A 14,879-nucleotide genomic window follows, 5' to 3' on the forward strand; every position below is an offset into this window, starting at 1 on the left:
CCAGTGCAGTACTGAGGGAGTGCCGCACTGTCAGAGGGGCAGTACTGAGGGAGTGCCGCACTGTCAGAGGGGCAGTACTGAGGGAGTGCCGCACTGTCAGAGGGGCAGTACTGAGGGTGTGCCGCACTGTCAGAGGGGCAGTACTGAGGGAGTGCCGCACTGTCGGAGGGGCAGTACTGAGGGAGTGCCGCACTGTCGGAGGGGCAGTACTGAGGGAGTGCCGCACTGTCAGAGGGGCAGTACTGAGGGAGTGCCGCACTGTCAGAGGGGCAGTACTGAGGGAGTGCCGCACTGTCAGAGGGGCAGTACTGAGGGTGTGCCGCACTGTCAGAGGGGCAGTACTGAGGGAGTGCCGCACTGTCGGAGGGGCAGTACTGAGGGAGTGCCGCACTGTCGGAGGGGCAGTACTGAGGGAGTGCCGCACTGTCGGAGGGGCAGTACTGAGGGAGTGCCGCACTGTCGGAGGGGCAGTACTGAGGGAGTGCAGCACTGTCGGATGGGCAGTACTGAGGGAGCGCCGCACTGTCGGAGGGGCAGTACTGAGGGAGTGCCGCACTGTCGGAGGGGCAGTACTGAGGGAGTGTCGGAGGGGCAGTACTGAGGGAGCGCCGCACTGTCGGAGGGGCCGTACTGAGGGAGTGCTGCACTATCGGAGGGGCAGTACTGAGGGAGCGCCGCACTGTCGGAGGGGCAGTACTGAGGGAGTGCTGCACTGTCGGAGGGGCGGTACTGAGGGAGTGCTGCACTGTCGGAGGGGCGGTACTGAGGGAGTGCCGCACTGTCGGAGGGGCAGTACTGAGGGAGTGCCGCACTGTCGGAGGGGCAGTACTGAGGGAGTGCCGCACTGTCGGAGGGGCAGTACTGAGGGAGAGCCGCACTGTCGGAGGGGCAGTACTGAGGGAGCGCCGCACTGTCGGAGGGGCAGTACTGAGGGAGCGCCGCACTGTCGGAGGGGCAGTACTGAGGGAGCGCCGCACTGTCGGAGGGGCAGTACTGAGTGAGTGCCGCACTGTCGGAGGGGCAGTACTGAGGGAGCGCCGCACTGTCGGAGGGGCAGTACTGAGGGAGCGCCGCACTGTCGGAGGGGCAGTACTGAGGGAGTGCCGCACTGTCGGAGGGACGGTACTGAGGGAGTGCTGCACTGTCGGAGGGGCGGTACTGAGGGAGTGCTGCACTGTCGGAGGGACAGTACTGAGGGAGTGCTGCACTGTCGGAGGTGCCGTCTTTCAGATGAGACGTTAACCCGAGGTCCCGACTGCTCTCTAAGATGGATGTAAAAGATCCCATGGCACTATTTCGAAGAAGAGCAGGGGAATTATCCCCGGTGTCCTGGGGCCAATAGTTATCCCTCAATCAACATGACAAAAACAGATTATCTGGGTCATTATCACATTTCCGTTTGTGGGAGCTTGCTGTGCGCAAATTGGCTGCCGCGATTCCATTACAACAAGTGACTACACTCCAAAAAGTACTTCATCGGCTGTAAAGCGCTTTGAGACGTCCGATGATTGTGAAAAGCGCTATAGAAATGCAGGTCTTTCTTTTCCCTTGGGTTCGGAACGCTGAGGAGTGATTGAGGTGTTTAGCATTGTCCTTCCCTGTCCTCTCGGGATGTGGGCATCGCTGGCGGTTATTGCCCGTCCGGGGTGTGCCTTGGGAAAGTTGTGATGAGTCTGCCTCTTGAACTACTGGCAGCGGGCTCTGATACAACTGAGTGTCTCGCTCGGTCAATTCAGAGGGCAGCTGAGAGTCCACCACGTGGGTGTGGGACTGGAGTCACCTATAGGCCCAGACCGGGTAAGGATGGCAGGTCTCCTTCCCTACAGGACGTCAGTGACCTGGTTGGGTTCTTCCGGCAATCCAACAGCTTCATGGTCACTTTTACTGAGACTGGGTTTTATTTCCAGATTTATTGAAGTGAGTTGAAATTCTCAAACTGATGCAGTGGGATTTAAACTGAGGTTCTTTGGCTTATTGGTCTGGGTTTCTGCATTACCGAGTCCGATAATATAAGCACTGCCCTGCCGCACCCACACAATGATCCATGCATGTGGTCGGGTGGATACAGAGAAACGATTTCCCCTGCTGGGGAATCCAGAACCCTTACAGCTGGAGGCAGCTGAGTGTGTCATGGCCGAATAGCGGGGAGCGCAAGCCATTGAGACTGTGCTTGGGTGGCTAGGCTGGAATCGCTGTGATCACATGACCGGCATCTCATCACATGACCAGGATCTCACCGGGACGGTTAACCATCCAGCCGATTTCAGTGACCCAGTCCGCACCGTTACACACTGTTTAATGATGTTCGCAGACTCCCCGATAATTCTCCTCACTCGTTCTGTCTGCCTCGTTCTGTCTGCCTCTGTCTGTCTGTCTGCCTCTGTCTGTCTGCCTCTGTCTGTCTGTCTGCCTCTGTCTGTCTGTCTGCCTCTGTCTGTCTGTTTGCCTCTGTCTGTCTGTGCGTCTCTCTGTCTGTCTGTGCGTCTCTCTGTCTGTCTGTGCGTCTCTCTGTCTGTCTGTGCCTCTGTCTGTCTGTCTGTGCCTCTGTCTGTCTGTGCCTCTGTCTGTCTGTTTGCCTCTGTCTGTCTGTTTGCCTCTGTCTGTCTGTTTGCCTCTGTCTGTCTGTTTGCCTCTGTCTGTCTGTGCCTCTGTCTGTCTGTGCCTCTGTCTGTCTGTCTGTGCCTCTGTCTGTCTGTCTGTGCCTCTGTCTGTCTGTCTGTGCCTCTGTCTGTCATAAGAACATAAGAAATAGGAGCAGGAGTAGGCCATACGGCCCCTCGAGCCTGCTCTGCCATTTAATAAGATCATGGCTGATCTGATCATGGACTCAGCTCCACTTCCCCGCCCGCTCCCCATAACCCCTTAATCCCCTTATCGGTTCAGAAACTGTCTATCTCTGTCTTAAACTTATTCAATGTCCCGGCTTCCACAGCTCTCTGAGGCAGCGAATTCCACAGATTTACAACTCTCAGAAGAAATTCCTCCTCATCTCAGTTTTAAATGGTCGGCCCCTTATTCTAAGATCATGCCCTCTAGTTCTAGTCTCTCCCAGCAGTGGAAACATCCTCTCTGCATCCACCTTGTCAAGCCCCCTCATAATCTTATACGTTTCGATAAGATCACCTCTCATTCTTCTGAATTCCAATGAGTAGAGGCCCAACCTACTCAACCTTTCCTCATAAGTCAACTCCCTCATCTCCGGAATCAACCGAGTGAACCTTCTCTGAACTGCCTCCAAAGCAAGTATATCCTTTCTTAAATATGGAAATCAAAACTGCACGCAGTATTCCAGGTGTGGCCTCACCAATACCCTGTATAACTGTAGCAAGACTTCTCTGCTTTTATACTCCATCCCCATTTGCAATAAAGGCCAAGATTCCATTGGCCTTCTTGATCACTTGCTGTACCTGCATACTGACCTTTTGTGTTTCATGCACAAGTACCCCCAGGTCCTGCTGTACTGCGGCACTTTGCAATCTTTCTCTATTTAAATAATAACTTGCTTTGTCTATCTCTGTCTATCTGGCTCTGCCTGTCTGTCTGTCTCTGTCTCACCTCTGCTTGTCTGTCTGTCTCTGTCTGTCTGGTTGTCTGTGCCTCTGTCTGTCTCTTTCTATCTGTCTATCTGTCCCAGCCTCTTTCAGTCTCTGCCTCTGTCTGACTGTCTGCCTGTCTATCTCTGCCTCTGTCTCTATATGTGTCCGCCTCCGCCTCTGTCTGTCTCCGCCTCCGCCTCTGTCTGTCTCCGCCTCCGCCTCTGTCTGTCTGTCTCCGTCTGTCTGTCTGTCTCCGTCTGTCTGTCTGTCTCCGCCTCTGTCTGTCTGTCTGTCTCTGTCTGTCTGTCTCCGCCTCTGTCTGTCTGTCTCCGCCTCTGCCTCTGTCTGTCTGTCTCTGCCTCTGCCTGTCTCCACCTTTGTCTGTCTGTCTCCGCCTCTGTCTGTCTGTCTCCGCCTCTGCCTCTGTCTGTCCCTGTCTGTCTGTCTGTCTCTGCCTCTGCCTGTCTGTCTGTCTCCGCCTCTGCCTCTGTCTGTCTGTCTCCGCCTCTGTCTGCCTGTCTGTCTCTGCCTCTGCCTGTCTCCACCTTTGTCTGTCTGTCTCCGCCTCTGTCTGTCTGTCTCCGCCTCTGTCTGTCTGTCTCCGCCTCTGTCTGTCTGTCTCCGCCTCTGCCTCTGTCTGTCCCTGTCTGTCTGTCTGTCTCTGCCTCTGCCTGTCTGTCTGTCTGTCTCCGCCTCTGTCTGTCTCTGTCTGTCTGTCTCTGTCTCTGCCTCTGTCTGTCTCTGTCTGTCTGTCTCCACCTCTGTCTGTCTGTCTCCCCTTCTGTGCCTCACTTTCCATCTTTGTCTGTCTGTCACCCTGCCCCTTGTACACTGCCTCCCTCACTCTGTCTCTCTTTTGCTCTTTCTCGAACTCGTTCTCCAGCCCTTTCACTGTCTGTCCTTTTCTCTGTCTCCTTGCCTTTCTGTATTCCAACTTAGCTCCATCTCTCACACCCTTCAATGTCTTTCTCTGTGGAATGTAATTAAATGCAATTACCCCAAAATGTCACAAATCTCACACACAGAAGGCCCAAGCATACTGTCCCGAATCGTAATCACAGGCCTTGTAACTCACCATGTTCCATCTCCTTCAGCATCACCTCCGTCTCATCTGTCTCCAGGAGAAAGCTTCCATTGTCACCCTGGAAAGGACACGACAAAAGGGTCTGTTCTTCAGCTCATCGAAGCCCCTCCCTCTAATACCCTAACTCTCCCATCGAAACCTCTCCCTCTAATACCCTAACTCTCCCATCGAAGCCCATCCCTCTAATACCCTAACTCTCCCATCGAAGCCTCTCCCTCTAATACCCTAACTCTCCCATCGAAGCCCATCCCTCTAATACCCTAACTCTCCCATCGAAGCCCCTCCCACTAATACCCTAACTCTCCCATCGAAGCCCCTCCCACTAATACCCTAACTCTCCCATCGAAGCCCCTCCCTCTAATACCCTAACTCTCCCATCGAAGTCCCTCCCTCTAATACCCTAACTCTCCCATCGAAGCCCCTCCCACTAATACCCTAACTCTCCCATCGAAGCCCCTCCCACTAATACCCTAACTCTCCCATCAAAGCCCCTCCCTCTAATACCCTAACTCTCCCATCGAAGCCACTCCCTCTAATACCCTAACTCTCCCGTCGAAGCCCCTCCCTCTAGTCCATTCTGACCGATCCAATTCTCTGCCTCTTAGCGATGGCCTCTCCTCCCGCCCCCAGAACCGTTCCCTCCAGTGTCTCCCAATGATCTATGCTTGGCCTCCTCACCTTCCTCATCGACATGCTTCCCCTTGACATCATCTGCAGACGAGACGTCAGCTTTACATGTCCGCTGACAACAGCCAACTCCACCTCAGCACCACCTCTCTGGAACCCACCACTGCCTGTCTGTTTTCAGCGTCCTGTGCCCTCACCTCCAACTCCACCTCCTCCCAGGTCACTGCAAGGACTGTTTGCAACCCCAGTACCTTTAAATTTAAGATGAGATTCCCAACTCATATCCTCTCCATCACCAAGCTCGCCTATTTCCACCTCCGTAACATCGCCCGTTTCCGCCCTCATCCGTGCCTTTGTTACCTCCCAACTTGACGATTCCAACGCACTCCTGGCTGGCCTCCCACATTCTCCCCGACGTAAACTAGAGGTGATCCAAAACTTGGCTGCCCCCGTGTCCTAACTCGCACCAAATCCCGCTCACCCATCACCCCCCTGTGCTCGCTGACCTACATTGGCTCCCGGTCCGGCAACGCCTCGATTTCAAAATTCTCATCCTTGTTTTCAAATCTCTCCAGGGCCTCGCCCCCTCCCTGTCTCTGTAATCTCCTCCAGCCCCACAACCCTCCGAGATGTCTGCGCTCCTCTAATTCTGCCCTCCTGAGCATTCCTGATTATAATCGCTCCACCGTCGGTGGCCGTGCCTTCTGTTGCCTGGGTCCCAAGCTCTGGAACTCCCTGCCTAAACCTCTCTCACCTCTCTACCTCTCTCTCCTCCTTTAAGAGCCGCCTTGATGACCAGCTCTGTGATCGAGCTTTTGCAGATCCCTTGTAACATCTCCTTGGGCTTGGCACCTGGCTTTCCTCAGGATTCTGTAAAGAGCCTTGGAAAATGTTTCTACAGTAAAGGTGCTGTATAAATGCAAGTTGTATGTGAACTCTCCCCACCGAAGCCTATCCCTCGAGGAACATTAGGGCCTCAATTTTCCCATCATCTCCTGCCCCGGGCATGCCGAGTCGGGCAGCCCAATCATGGAGCAATCCCTGTGCCTGAAGGGTGAGTCTCGGGTTACTCTCGATCTTGGGGGAATCAGGCCTCAGTCCACGAGGCACAAAGAGTGAATGAAGATCGGGGACACTGGGAGTGACGTGGAGGCCCTCGGATAAGTCAGGACCGGGTCGTTGGGGGGAGGGTCAACCACGTTGGTGTGGGACTTGAGTCACATATAGGCCCAGAGTAGAAAAGCAAGTTATTATTTAAATGTAGAAAAATTGCAAAGTGCTGCAGTACAGGGGGACCTGGGGGTACTTGTACATGAAACGTAAAAGGATAGTATGCAGGTACAGCAAGTGATCAGGAAGGCCAATGGTGTGTTGGCCTTTATTGCAAGGGGGATAGAGTATAAAAGCAGGGAAGTCCTGCTACAACTGCACAGGGTATTGGTGAGGCCACACCTGGAGTACTGCGTGCAGTTTTGGTCTCCGTATTTAAGGAAGGATATACTTGCATTGGAGGCTGTTCAGAGAAGGTTCACTCGGTTGATTCCGGGGATGAAAGGGTTGACTTATGAGGATAGGTTGAGCAGGTTGGGCCCATAGTGGATGCAGAGAGGATATTACCACTCATAGGGGAAACTAAAACTAGGGGGCATAGTCTTAGAATAAGGGGCCGCCCATTTAAAGCTGAGATGAGGAGGAATTTCTTCTCTCAGAGGGTTGTAAATCTGTGGAATTCTCTGTCCCAGAGAGCTGTGGAGGCTGGGTCATTGAATATATTTAAGGTGGAGTTAGACAGATCTTTGAGCGATAAGGCAATAAAGGGTTATGGGGAGCGGGCAGGGAAGTGGAGCCGAGTCCATGATCAGATCAGCCATGAGCTTATTGAATGGTGGAGGAGGCTCGAGGGGCCGTATGGCCTACTCCTGCTCCTATTTTTTATGTTGTTATGTAGGCCCTGACCGGGTGACACAGTTGGGGTTTTTTAATGAAAATCCGACAGATTCATGATCACTTTTACTGAGACCAGGGGGTAGCGATTCAGTGCCGTCCGCAACGGGTCTCATCGACCGCTGCTGATGTGTTTTCTCTGTCGCGGTGGATGAGGTGGCCTCCTGCGCAAAATTCAGCTCTTTGGCATTTTATGGGGGGAGCGGACCGGAAGTGGGTCACGATGGGGGCGGGTGTGCGGGAGCGTGTCGGTGAGGACACGGGAGGGGCGGGAGTGGAGGCTGGACGGACTCTCCACCGTGGTCGCTCAGCAGCCCGGCGCTGATGATGTCACGGCGCGCCTGCATCACCGCGTCTCTCCCCTTCGCTGAAAGCGGAGAGTGCCCGCCATCTTTAAAGCTCGGTGCACTGGGCCATCGGGGAGGGGTTCGGCCGGGCCAGCGGCCTGGCACCCAATAGAGGGATGGCAGGCTGCGTGTTGGTGGGCCGGCCGAACCCGGGTGCGTAATCGTCGGACCGACCCGGCAGTCAGCCGGCCAAAAAAAAACTAAAATGGCGGCCGCGGCAGTGCGCCCTCCCCTTGAATGGCCGCCGCACGGCCGTGTCGCACACGAGGAGCGCACCGACAGAGAAAACTGTCGGGGGTGGGGGGGGACGGTCACTGCGCGGCGGCCCCAAGAGTTTTGGAGCTGAATTTGGCTGGTGGTGCGAGAGATTGGCGGTGCGAGAGATTGGCGGTGCGGGAGATTGGCGGTGCGGGAGATTGGCGGTGCGGGAGATTGGCGGTGCGGGAGATTGGCGGTGCGGGAGATTGGCGGTGCGGGAGATTGGCGGTGCGGGAGATTGGCGGTGCGGGAGATTGGCGGTGCGGGAGATTGGCGGTGCGGGAGACTGGCGGTGCGCGCTTTGATGACGCACCCAGGACGGGGTCAGCAGCAAAGGGGCAGAAGTGGGAACCGCCGGAAAAAGCAACTCGGTGAATCTCGCTGGGGGCCGCCGCTCGAGCCCACCACTGGTCCGCCCGCCATTGGTCCGCTACTGATCTGCCCGCCATTGGTCCGCCACTGGTCCGCCCGCCATTGGTCCGCCACTGGTCCGCCCGCCATTGGTCCGCCACTGGTCCGCCCGCCATTGGTCCGCTACTGATCTGCCCGCCATTGGTCCGCCACTGGTCCGCCCGCCACTGGTCCGCCCGCCATTGGTCCGCCACTGGTCCGCCACTGGTCCGCCCGCCATTGGTCCGCCACTGGTCCGCCCGCCATTGGTTCGCCCGCCATTGGTCCGCCACTGGTCCGCCCGCCATTGGTTCGCCCGCCATTGGTCCGCCACTGGTCCGCCCGCCATTGGTCCGCCACTGGTCCGCCACTGGTCCGCCCGTCATTGGTCCGCCACTGGTCCGCCCGCCATTGGTCCGCCACTGGTCCGCCCGCCATTGGTCCGCCACTGGTCCGCCCGCCATTGGTCCGCCACTGGTCCGCCACTGGTCCGCCATTGGTCCACCACTGGTCCGCCACTGGCCCGCCCGCCATTGGTCCGCCATTGGTCCGCCCGCCATTGGTCCGCCACTGGCCCGCCCGCCATTGGTCCGCCACTGGCCCGCCACTGGCCCGCCGTTGGTCCGCCACTGGTCCGCGGTTGGTCCACCACTGGTCCGCCGTTGGTCCACCACTGGTCCGCCGTTGGTCCACCACTGGTCCGCTGCTTTCCGTCAGTATGAGGCCTTTTCAGAAGCTGAATTTCGGCTCCACCTCCCCAGCTTTTTATTTCTGGATTTTGTTTCAACTGAACTCCAATTCTCCAAACTGCCCCGGGGGGGATTTGAACTCTCTGTGATCGGGAACGCGCTGCCTGAAAGGGCGGTGGGAGCAGATTCAATCGTAACTTACAAAAGGGAACTGGGTAAAGATTTGAAGGGGATAAATTTGCAGAGCTGTGGGGAAAGAGCGAGGCGAGTGGGGCTGAGTGAGGAGAGTGGTTGTGGCACGGGCTCGATGGGCCGAATGGCCTCCCCCAGTGCTGTGTCATTCTGTGATTCTGTGATTACAGTCACAGGGCCACGACACTCCTGCACTGCCGACTGTAACACAGGCGGTGCTTTCAAAAGGCAAAAACACAAATTGGGCTAAATATTCGTTGGAGCTCGGTTTGAGGCGCTGAAACCGCCTGGTCGCTAACCTTAGCGCCGGGCGATGTTTACCGCCTCCAAGCGGGATATTCGCTGTCAGCGCCCCAAGAGGGGAGCGGAGCGTTCCACTATTCTCAGGGCGCTACGGGGCGGGAGCGCTGCGGGGATAACGAAGGTCGGGCGCGAGGAAACCGGCATCGCAGCACCTAAGGGGGCGGTCAGCTGGACCACCCGAAACATGAGAGGCAGCTGAAGGGAACATTGCAAACATCAGCAGCACTGGGTCGGAGCTCACAGAATCACAGCAACGTTAAAAGATGTTACACTGAGCACCCAGCGGCCCCTGCTTTATAATATCGCCCCGGGAGCTCCCACGGAACGCCCGCTCTCCCTGTCGGTAACGGCGCCGGGTGTTACGTCAGGCGAGAGGAGCGAAGTTCAGGATCGCGGCGTTAACATAGAAACATAGAAAATAGGTGCAGGAGTAGGCCATTCGGCCCTTTGAGCCTGCACCGCCATTCAATAAGATCATGGCTGATCATTCACCTCAGTACCCCTTTCCTGCTTTCTCTCCATACCCCTTGATCCCCTTTAGCCGTAAGGGCCATATCTAACTCCTTTTTGAATATATCGAATGAACTGGCATCAACGACTCTCTGTGGTAGAGAATTCCACAGGTTAACAACTCTCTGGGTGAAGAAGTTTCTCCTCATCTCAGTCCTAAATGGCCTGCCCCTTATCCTTACACTGTGTCCCCTGGTTCTGGACTTCCCGAATATCGGGAACATTCTTCCTGCATCTAACCTGTCCAATCCCATCAGAATTTTATGTTTCTGAGCTCCCCTCTCATTCTTCTAAATACCAGTGAATATAAGCCTAGTCGATCCAGTCTTTCTTCATATGTCAGTCCTGCCATCCCAGGAATCAGTCTGGTGAACCTTCGCTGCACTCCCTCAATAGCAAGAATGTCCTTCCTCAGATTAGGAGACCAAAACTGAACGCAATATTCAAGGTGAGGCCTCACCAAGGCCCTGTACAACTGTAGTAACACCTCCCTGCCCCTGTACTCAAATCCCCTCGCTATGAAGGCCAACATACCATTTGCTTTCTTCACCGCCTGCTGTACCTGCATGCCAACCTTCAATGACTGATGTACCATGACACCCAGGTCTCGTTGCACCTCCCCTTTTCCTAATCTGTCACCATTCAGATAATAGTCTGTCTCTCTGTTTTTACCACCAAAGTGGATAACCTCACATTTATCCACATTATACACGCACTCAAGATGTCATCAAGTGGGTGGTGCTGGAACACGCGGCGCTAACTGATCGCATTGCCACTAAACCACCGGCGAAGTTCGCGGCAGGCACCGACAGCGCGGTAAGGCACTGAGCGGCACGTTACCGCCCCTCTCTCCGGCGCTGTCGGTGGCGCGAAGCAAATGGATTTTTTTAGCCCAAAGAGTTTAAGGAAGTATTAGATCACCCCGTTCCTCCCGGATCCCCCTTTCCCACCCACATCCCTGCGGTTCCTGAACCTACTTACATGCTCCTCATCCTTCTGGAGGTCCCCCGGACCAAGACCACTCTCCTCAATGGCTGTGGGGAGAAACAGATCAAAAAACATAGAATCACACAGTGATATACCACAGGACCAGCCCATTCAGCCCATCGTTCCTGTACCGAAAGAGCGATCATATTAATCCCATTGCCCCCCTGCTCTTACCCCCCCCCCCCCCCACCAGCCCTGAAAAATTCACCCCTTCGAGTATTTATTCAATTCCCTTTTGAAAGTTACTACAGGTTGAACCTCCCCTTATCCGGAACCCTGGGGACCTGGCCTGTTCCGGATAAGGGATTTTTCCGGACGAGGGGTGGTCACATTAAATTGGATGGTGCAGGTACTGAGCAAGGGGATATCGGGGCTGGCTGGCTTGGGGCTGGGAGTGTGGCAGAGAGGTCATGGGAGGTGGGGGGGGGGGCGGTTGGGGCGGTGGATCGCGGGGTCAGGCCAGCGATTGCAAGAGTCGGCAGCGAGGAAGGACTTCAATTTTTTCATGTCGGAGTTCTGCGCCTGTGCCACCCGGTGGCGGGAATGGTTCCGGACGAGGGGTGGTTCCGGATAAGGGAGTTCTGGATAATTGAATCTGCTCCCACCGCCCTTTCAGGCTGCGCGTTCCAGATCACAACAACTCGCTGCGTGAAATCATTCCGCCCAACTCTCCCTCTGGTTCCTTTGCTAATTATGTTAAATCTCTGCTCACTCGTTACCGACCCCTTTGGCCAGTTTCTCCTTATTTACTCTATCAAAAACCCCTCATGATTTTGAACACCTCGATCAACCCGCAACCTCAAGGCCTTGACATCCTTCCTAAAGTGCGGAGCCCACAATACTCCAGCTGGAGCCTAACCAGTGATTGATAACGGTTTAGCCTAACATCCTTGCTTTTGTACTCTATTAATAAAGCCAAGGATTCTCTACGCTTTATTAACTGCTCTGTTAACCTATTTAAGATTTGTGTACAGACCCCAGGTCGCTCTGTTCCTGCACTCCCTATAAAATTGTAGCCTTTAGTTCATATCACCTCTTCTCAAAAATGTATCACCACCGTATTTTTGGTGTTAAATTTCATCTGCCTCGTGCCCGCCCATTTCTCCAGCCTGGCTATGTCCTCCTGAAGTCTATCACCATCCCTCCTCACTCTTTACTACATTTCCGAGTTTTGTGTGATCTGCAAATTTTGAAATTGTGCCCTGTACACCCAAGTCCAGGTCATGAATATACATCAGGAAAAGCAGTGGTCCCAGTACTGACCCCTGGGGAACACCACTGTATACCCCCCTCCAGTCCCAGAAACAACCATTCACCACTACTCTCTGTTTCCTGTCACCGAGACAATCCGTATCCATGCTGCCACTGTCCCTTTAAGCCTTATTACTGGAAGAGAAAAGTCACAAAATCTGCCTTTCTCAGCACTGCAAAGGCTGCGATCTGCAGTTAGCTGGTTCCTTATTCAGCTTCCTCTTGAGAGTCCCCCTTACTGATGAGAAGCAGCCAAGGGTTCCCAGCCCAGTGAAGGGACTCAATAACATAGAGGGGGTTCACGCAGTGCTGACAGTGGGATTCTCACTGCCCGATACTGGTCAGCGCAGGAACCTTCGAACATTCTGCCAAACCCACACTGCCCCCCTCTCCAAGGCCAGTATATCCTTGCTCAGGTGCGATGCCCACAACTATACACAGTGCTCCAGCTGTGGTCTAACCAGAGCTTTCTATAGCTGTGGCAAAACTCCCTTCCCTTTATATTCTCGACCTCTCAAAATTCCATGAACCTTTTTGATTCTTTTTTTGTACCTGACTGCTGCATTTTAGTGTACATGTACGTCTAAATCTCTGTACCTCCACTGTACATAGCTTTTCACCATTTAAATAACACTCACAGCTATAGTTTTTTCAAAGTCGAAAATGGATGAGCTCACAATTAAACTGCGTTGAAATCCACCTGCCACAGTTCTGCCTGTTCACTTGATCTATTGGTGTCTCTGTAATTTTATTCTCCCGCAAGATCCTGCAAATCCCCTGGGAGGACAGACGCACCAACGTCAGTGTTCTCAACCAGGCCAACATCCCCAGCATCGAAGCACTGACCACACTCGACCAGCTCCGCTGGGCGGGGCCACATTGTCCGCATGCCCGACACGAGGCTCCCAAAGCAAGCGCTCTACTCGGAACTCCTACATGGCAAATGAGCCCCTCAAAGCCTCCCTGATAAAGTGCAACATCCCCACCGACACCTGGGAGTCCCTGGACAAAGACCGCCCTAAGTGGAGGAAGTGCATCCGGGAGGGCGCTGAGCACCTCGAGTCTCATCGCCGAGAGTATGCAGAAACCAAGCGCAGGCAGCGGAAGGAGCGTGCGGCAAACCAGTCCCACCCACCCTTTCCTTCAACCACTGTCTGTCCCACCTGTGACAGAGACTGTGGTTCTTGTATTGAACTGTTCAGTCACCTGAGAACTCCGTTTTAGAGTGGAAGCAAGTCTTCCTCGATTCCGAGGGACTGCTATGATGATCTTACGTGTACCTAACCTAACCTTGGGTGCCAGGCCGTTGGCCCGGCCAAAACCCTCCCTGGTGGCCCAGCGGATCATGTTTCAGAATAAGAACATAAGAAATAGGAGCATGAGTAGGCCATACGGCCCCTCGAGCCTGCTCCGCCATTTAATTCGATCATGGCTGATCTGATCATGGACTCAGGTCCACTTCCCTGCCCGCTCCCCATAACCCCTTATTCCCTTATCGCTGAAGAAACTGTCTATCTCTGTCTTAAATTTATTCAATGTCCCGGCTTCCACAGCTCTCTGAGGCAGCGAATTTACAACCCTCTGAGAGAAGAAATTCCTCCTCATCTCAGTTTTAAATGGGCGGCCCCTTATTCTAAGATTATGCCCCCAGTTTCAGACTTCCCCATCAGTGGAAACATCCTCTCTGCATCCACCTTGTCAAGCCCCCTCATAATCTTATACGTTTCGATAAGATCACCTCTCATTCTTCTGAATTCCAATGAGTAGAGGCCCAGCCTACTCAACCTTTCCTCATAAGTCAACCCCCTCATCTCCGGGATCAACCTAGTGAACCTTCTCTGAACTGCCTCCAATGCAAGTATATCCTTTCGTAAATATGGAAACCAAAACTGCACGCAGTACTACACCAATACCCTGTATAACTGTAGCAAGACTTCCCTGATTTTATACTCCATCCTCTTTGCAATAAAGGCCAAGATTCCATTGGCCTTCCTGATCACTTGCTGTACCTGCATACTATCCTTTTGTGTTTCATGCACAAGTACCCCCAGGTCCCGCTGTACTGCGGCACTTTGCAATCTTTCTCCATTTAAATAATAACTTGCTCTTTGATTTTTTCTGCCAAAGTGCATGACTTCACACTTTCCAACATTGTACTCTGTTGTGTATCTGTAAAGCATGCACTCCCATGTTTCTCAGCCCCTGAAGTCCCAAGGGATCCCAGCATCCCTTGGGAGCACTGTATATAAGTCGGCCCCTAAGGCCTGTTACTCACTCTGGAGTGTCTTAATAAAGACTGAGGTCACTGCTACTTTAACCTCCCTGTGTGCAGCCTCATCTGTGTTAGGAACACAATAACTGGCGACGAGTATACGAATCCAACGCAAAGATGCAGCAAACTGTGGGCATCCTGGAGAAGTTCTCGGAGGGTGAGGACTGGGAAGCCTATGTCGAATGGTTAGACCAGTACTTTGTAGCCAACGAGCTAGACGGAGAAGGAAGCGCTGCAAAAAGGAGAGCGGTCCTCCTCACAGTCTGCGGGGCACCGACCTACAGCCTCATGAAGAATCTTCTGGCTCCGGTGAAACCCACAGATAAGTCGTATGAGGAGCTGTGTACACTGGTTCGGAAGCATCTTAACCCGAGGGAGAGCGTGCTGATGGCGAGGTATCGGTTCTATACGTACCAGCGATCTGAAGGTCAGGAAGTGGCGAGCTACGTCGCCGAGCTAAGGCGACTTGCAGGACAATGTGAGTTTGAT

General features: G+C 54.2%; 1 protein-coding gene across 1 annotated transcript in view; it reads right to left on the reverse strand.

Annotated features, from left to right (window-relative positions):
• Window positions 1-14,879, reverse strand: part of LOC139249549 (shootin-1-like) — an 84,583-nt gene that overhangs the window by 50,960 nt on the left and 18,744 nt on the right. Inside the window, exons 4-5 of the mRNA XM_070872490.1 lie at window positions 10,862-10,914; window positions 4,612-4,678 (exon numbers count right to left, since the gene is read on the reverse strand). Of these exons, the coding sequence (XP_070728591.1) occupies window positions 4,612-4,678; window positions 10,862-10,914 (120 nt within the window). The remainder of the gene's footprint in view (window positions 1-4,611; window positions 4,679-10,861; window positions 10,915-14,879) is intronic.

The sequence above is a fragment of the Pristiophorus japonicus genome, unplaced genomic scaffold, assembly GCF_044704955.1.
Source record: "Pristiophorus japonicus isolate sPriJap1 unplaced genomic scaffold, sPriJap1.hap1 HAP1_SCAFFOLD_321, whole genome shotgun sequence".
NCBI lineage: Eukaryota > Metazoa > Chordata > Chondrichthyes > Pristiophoridae > Pristiophorus > Pristiophorus japonicus.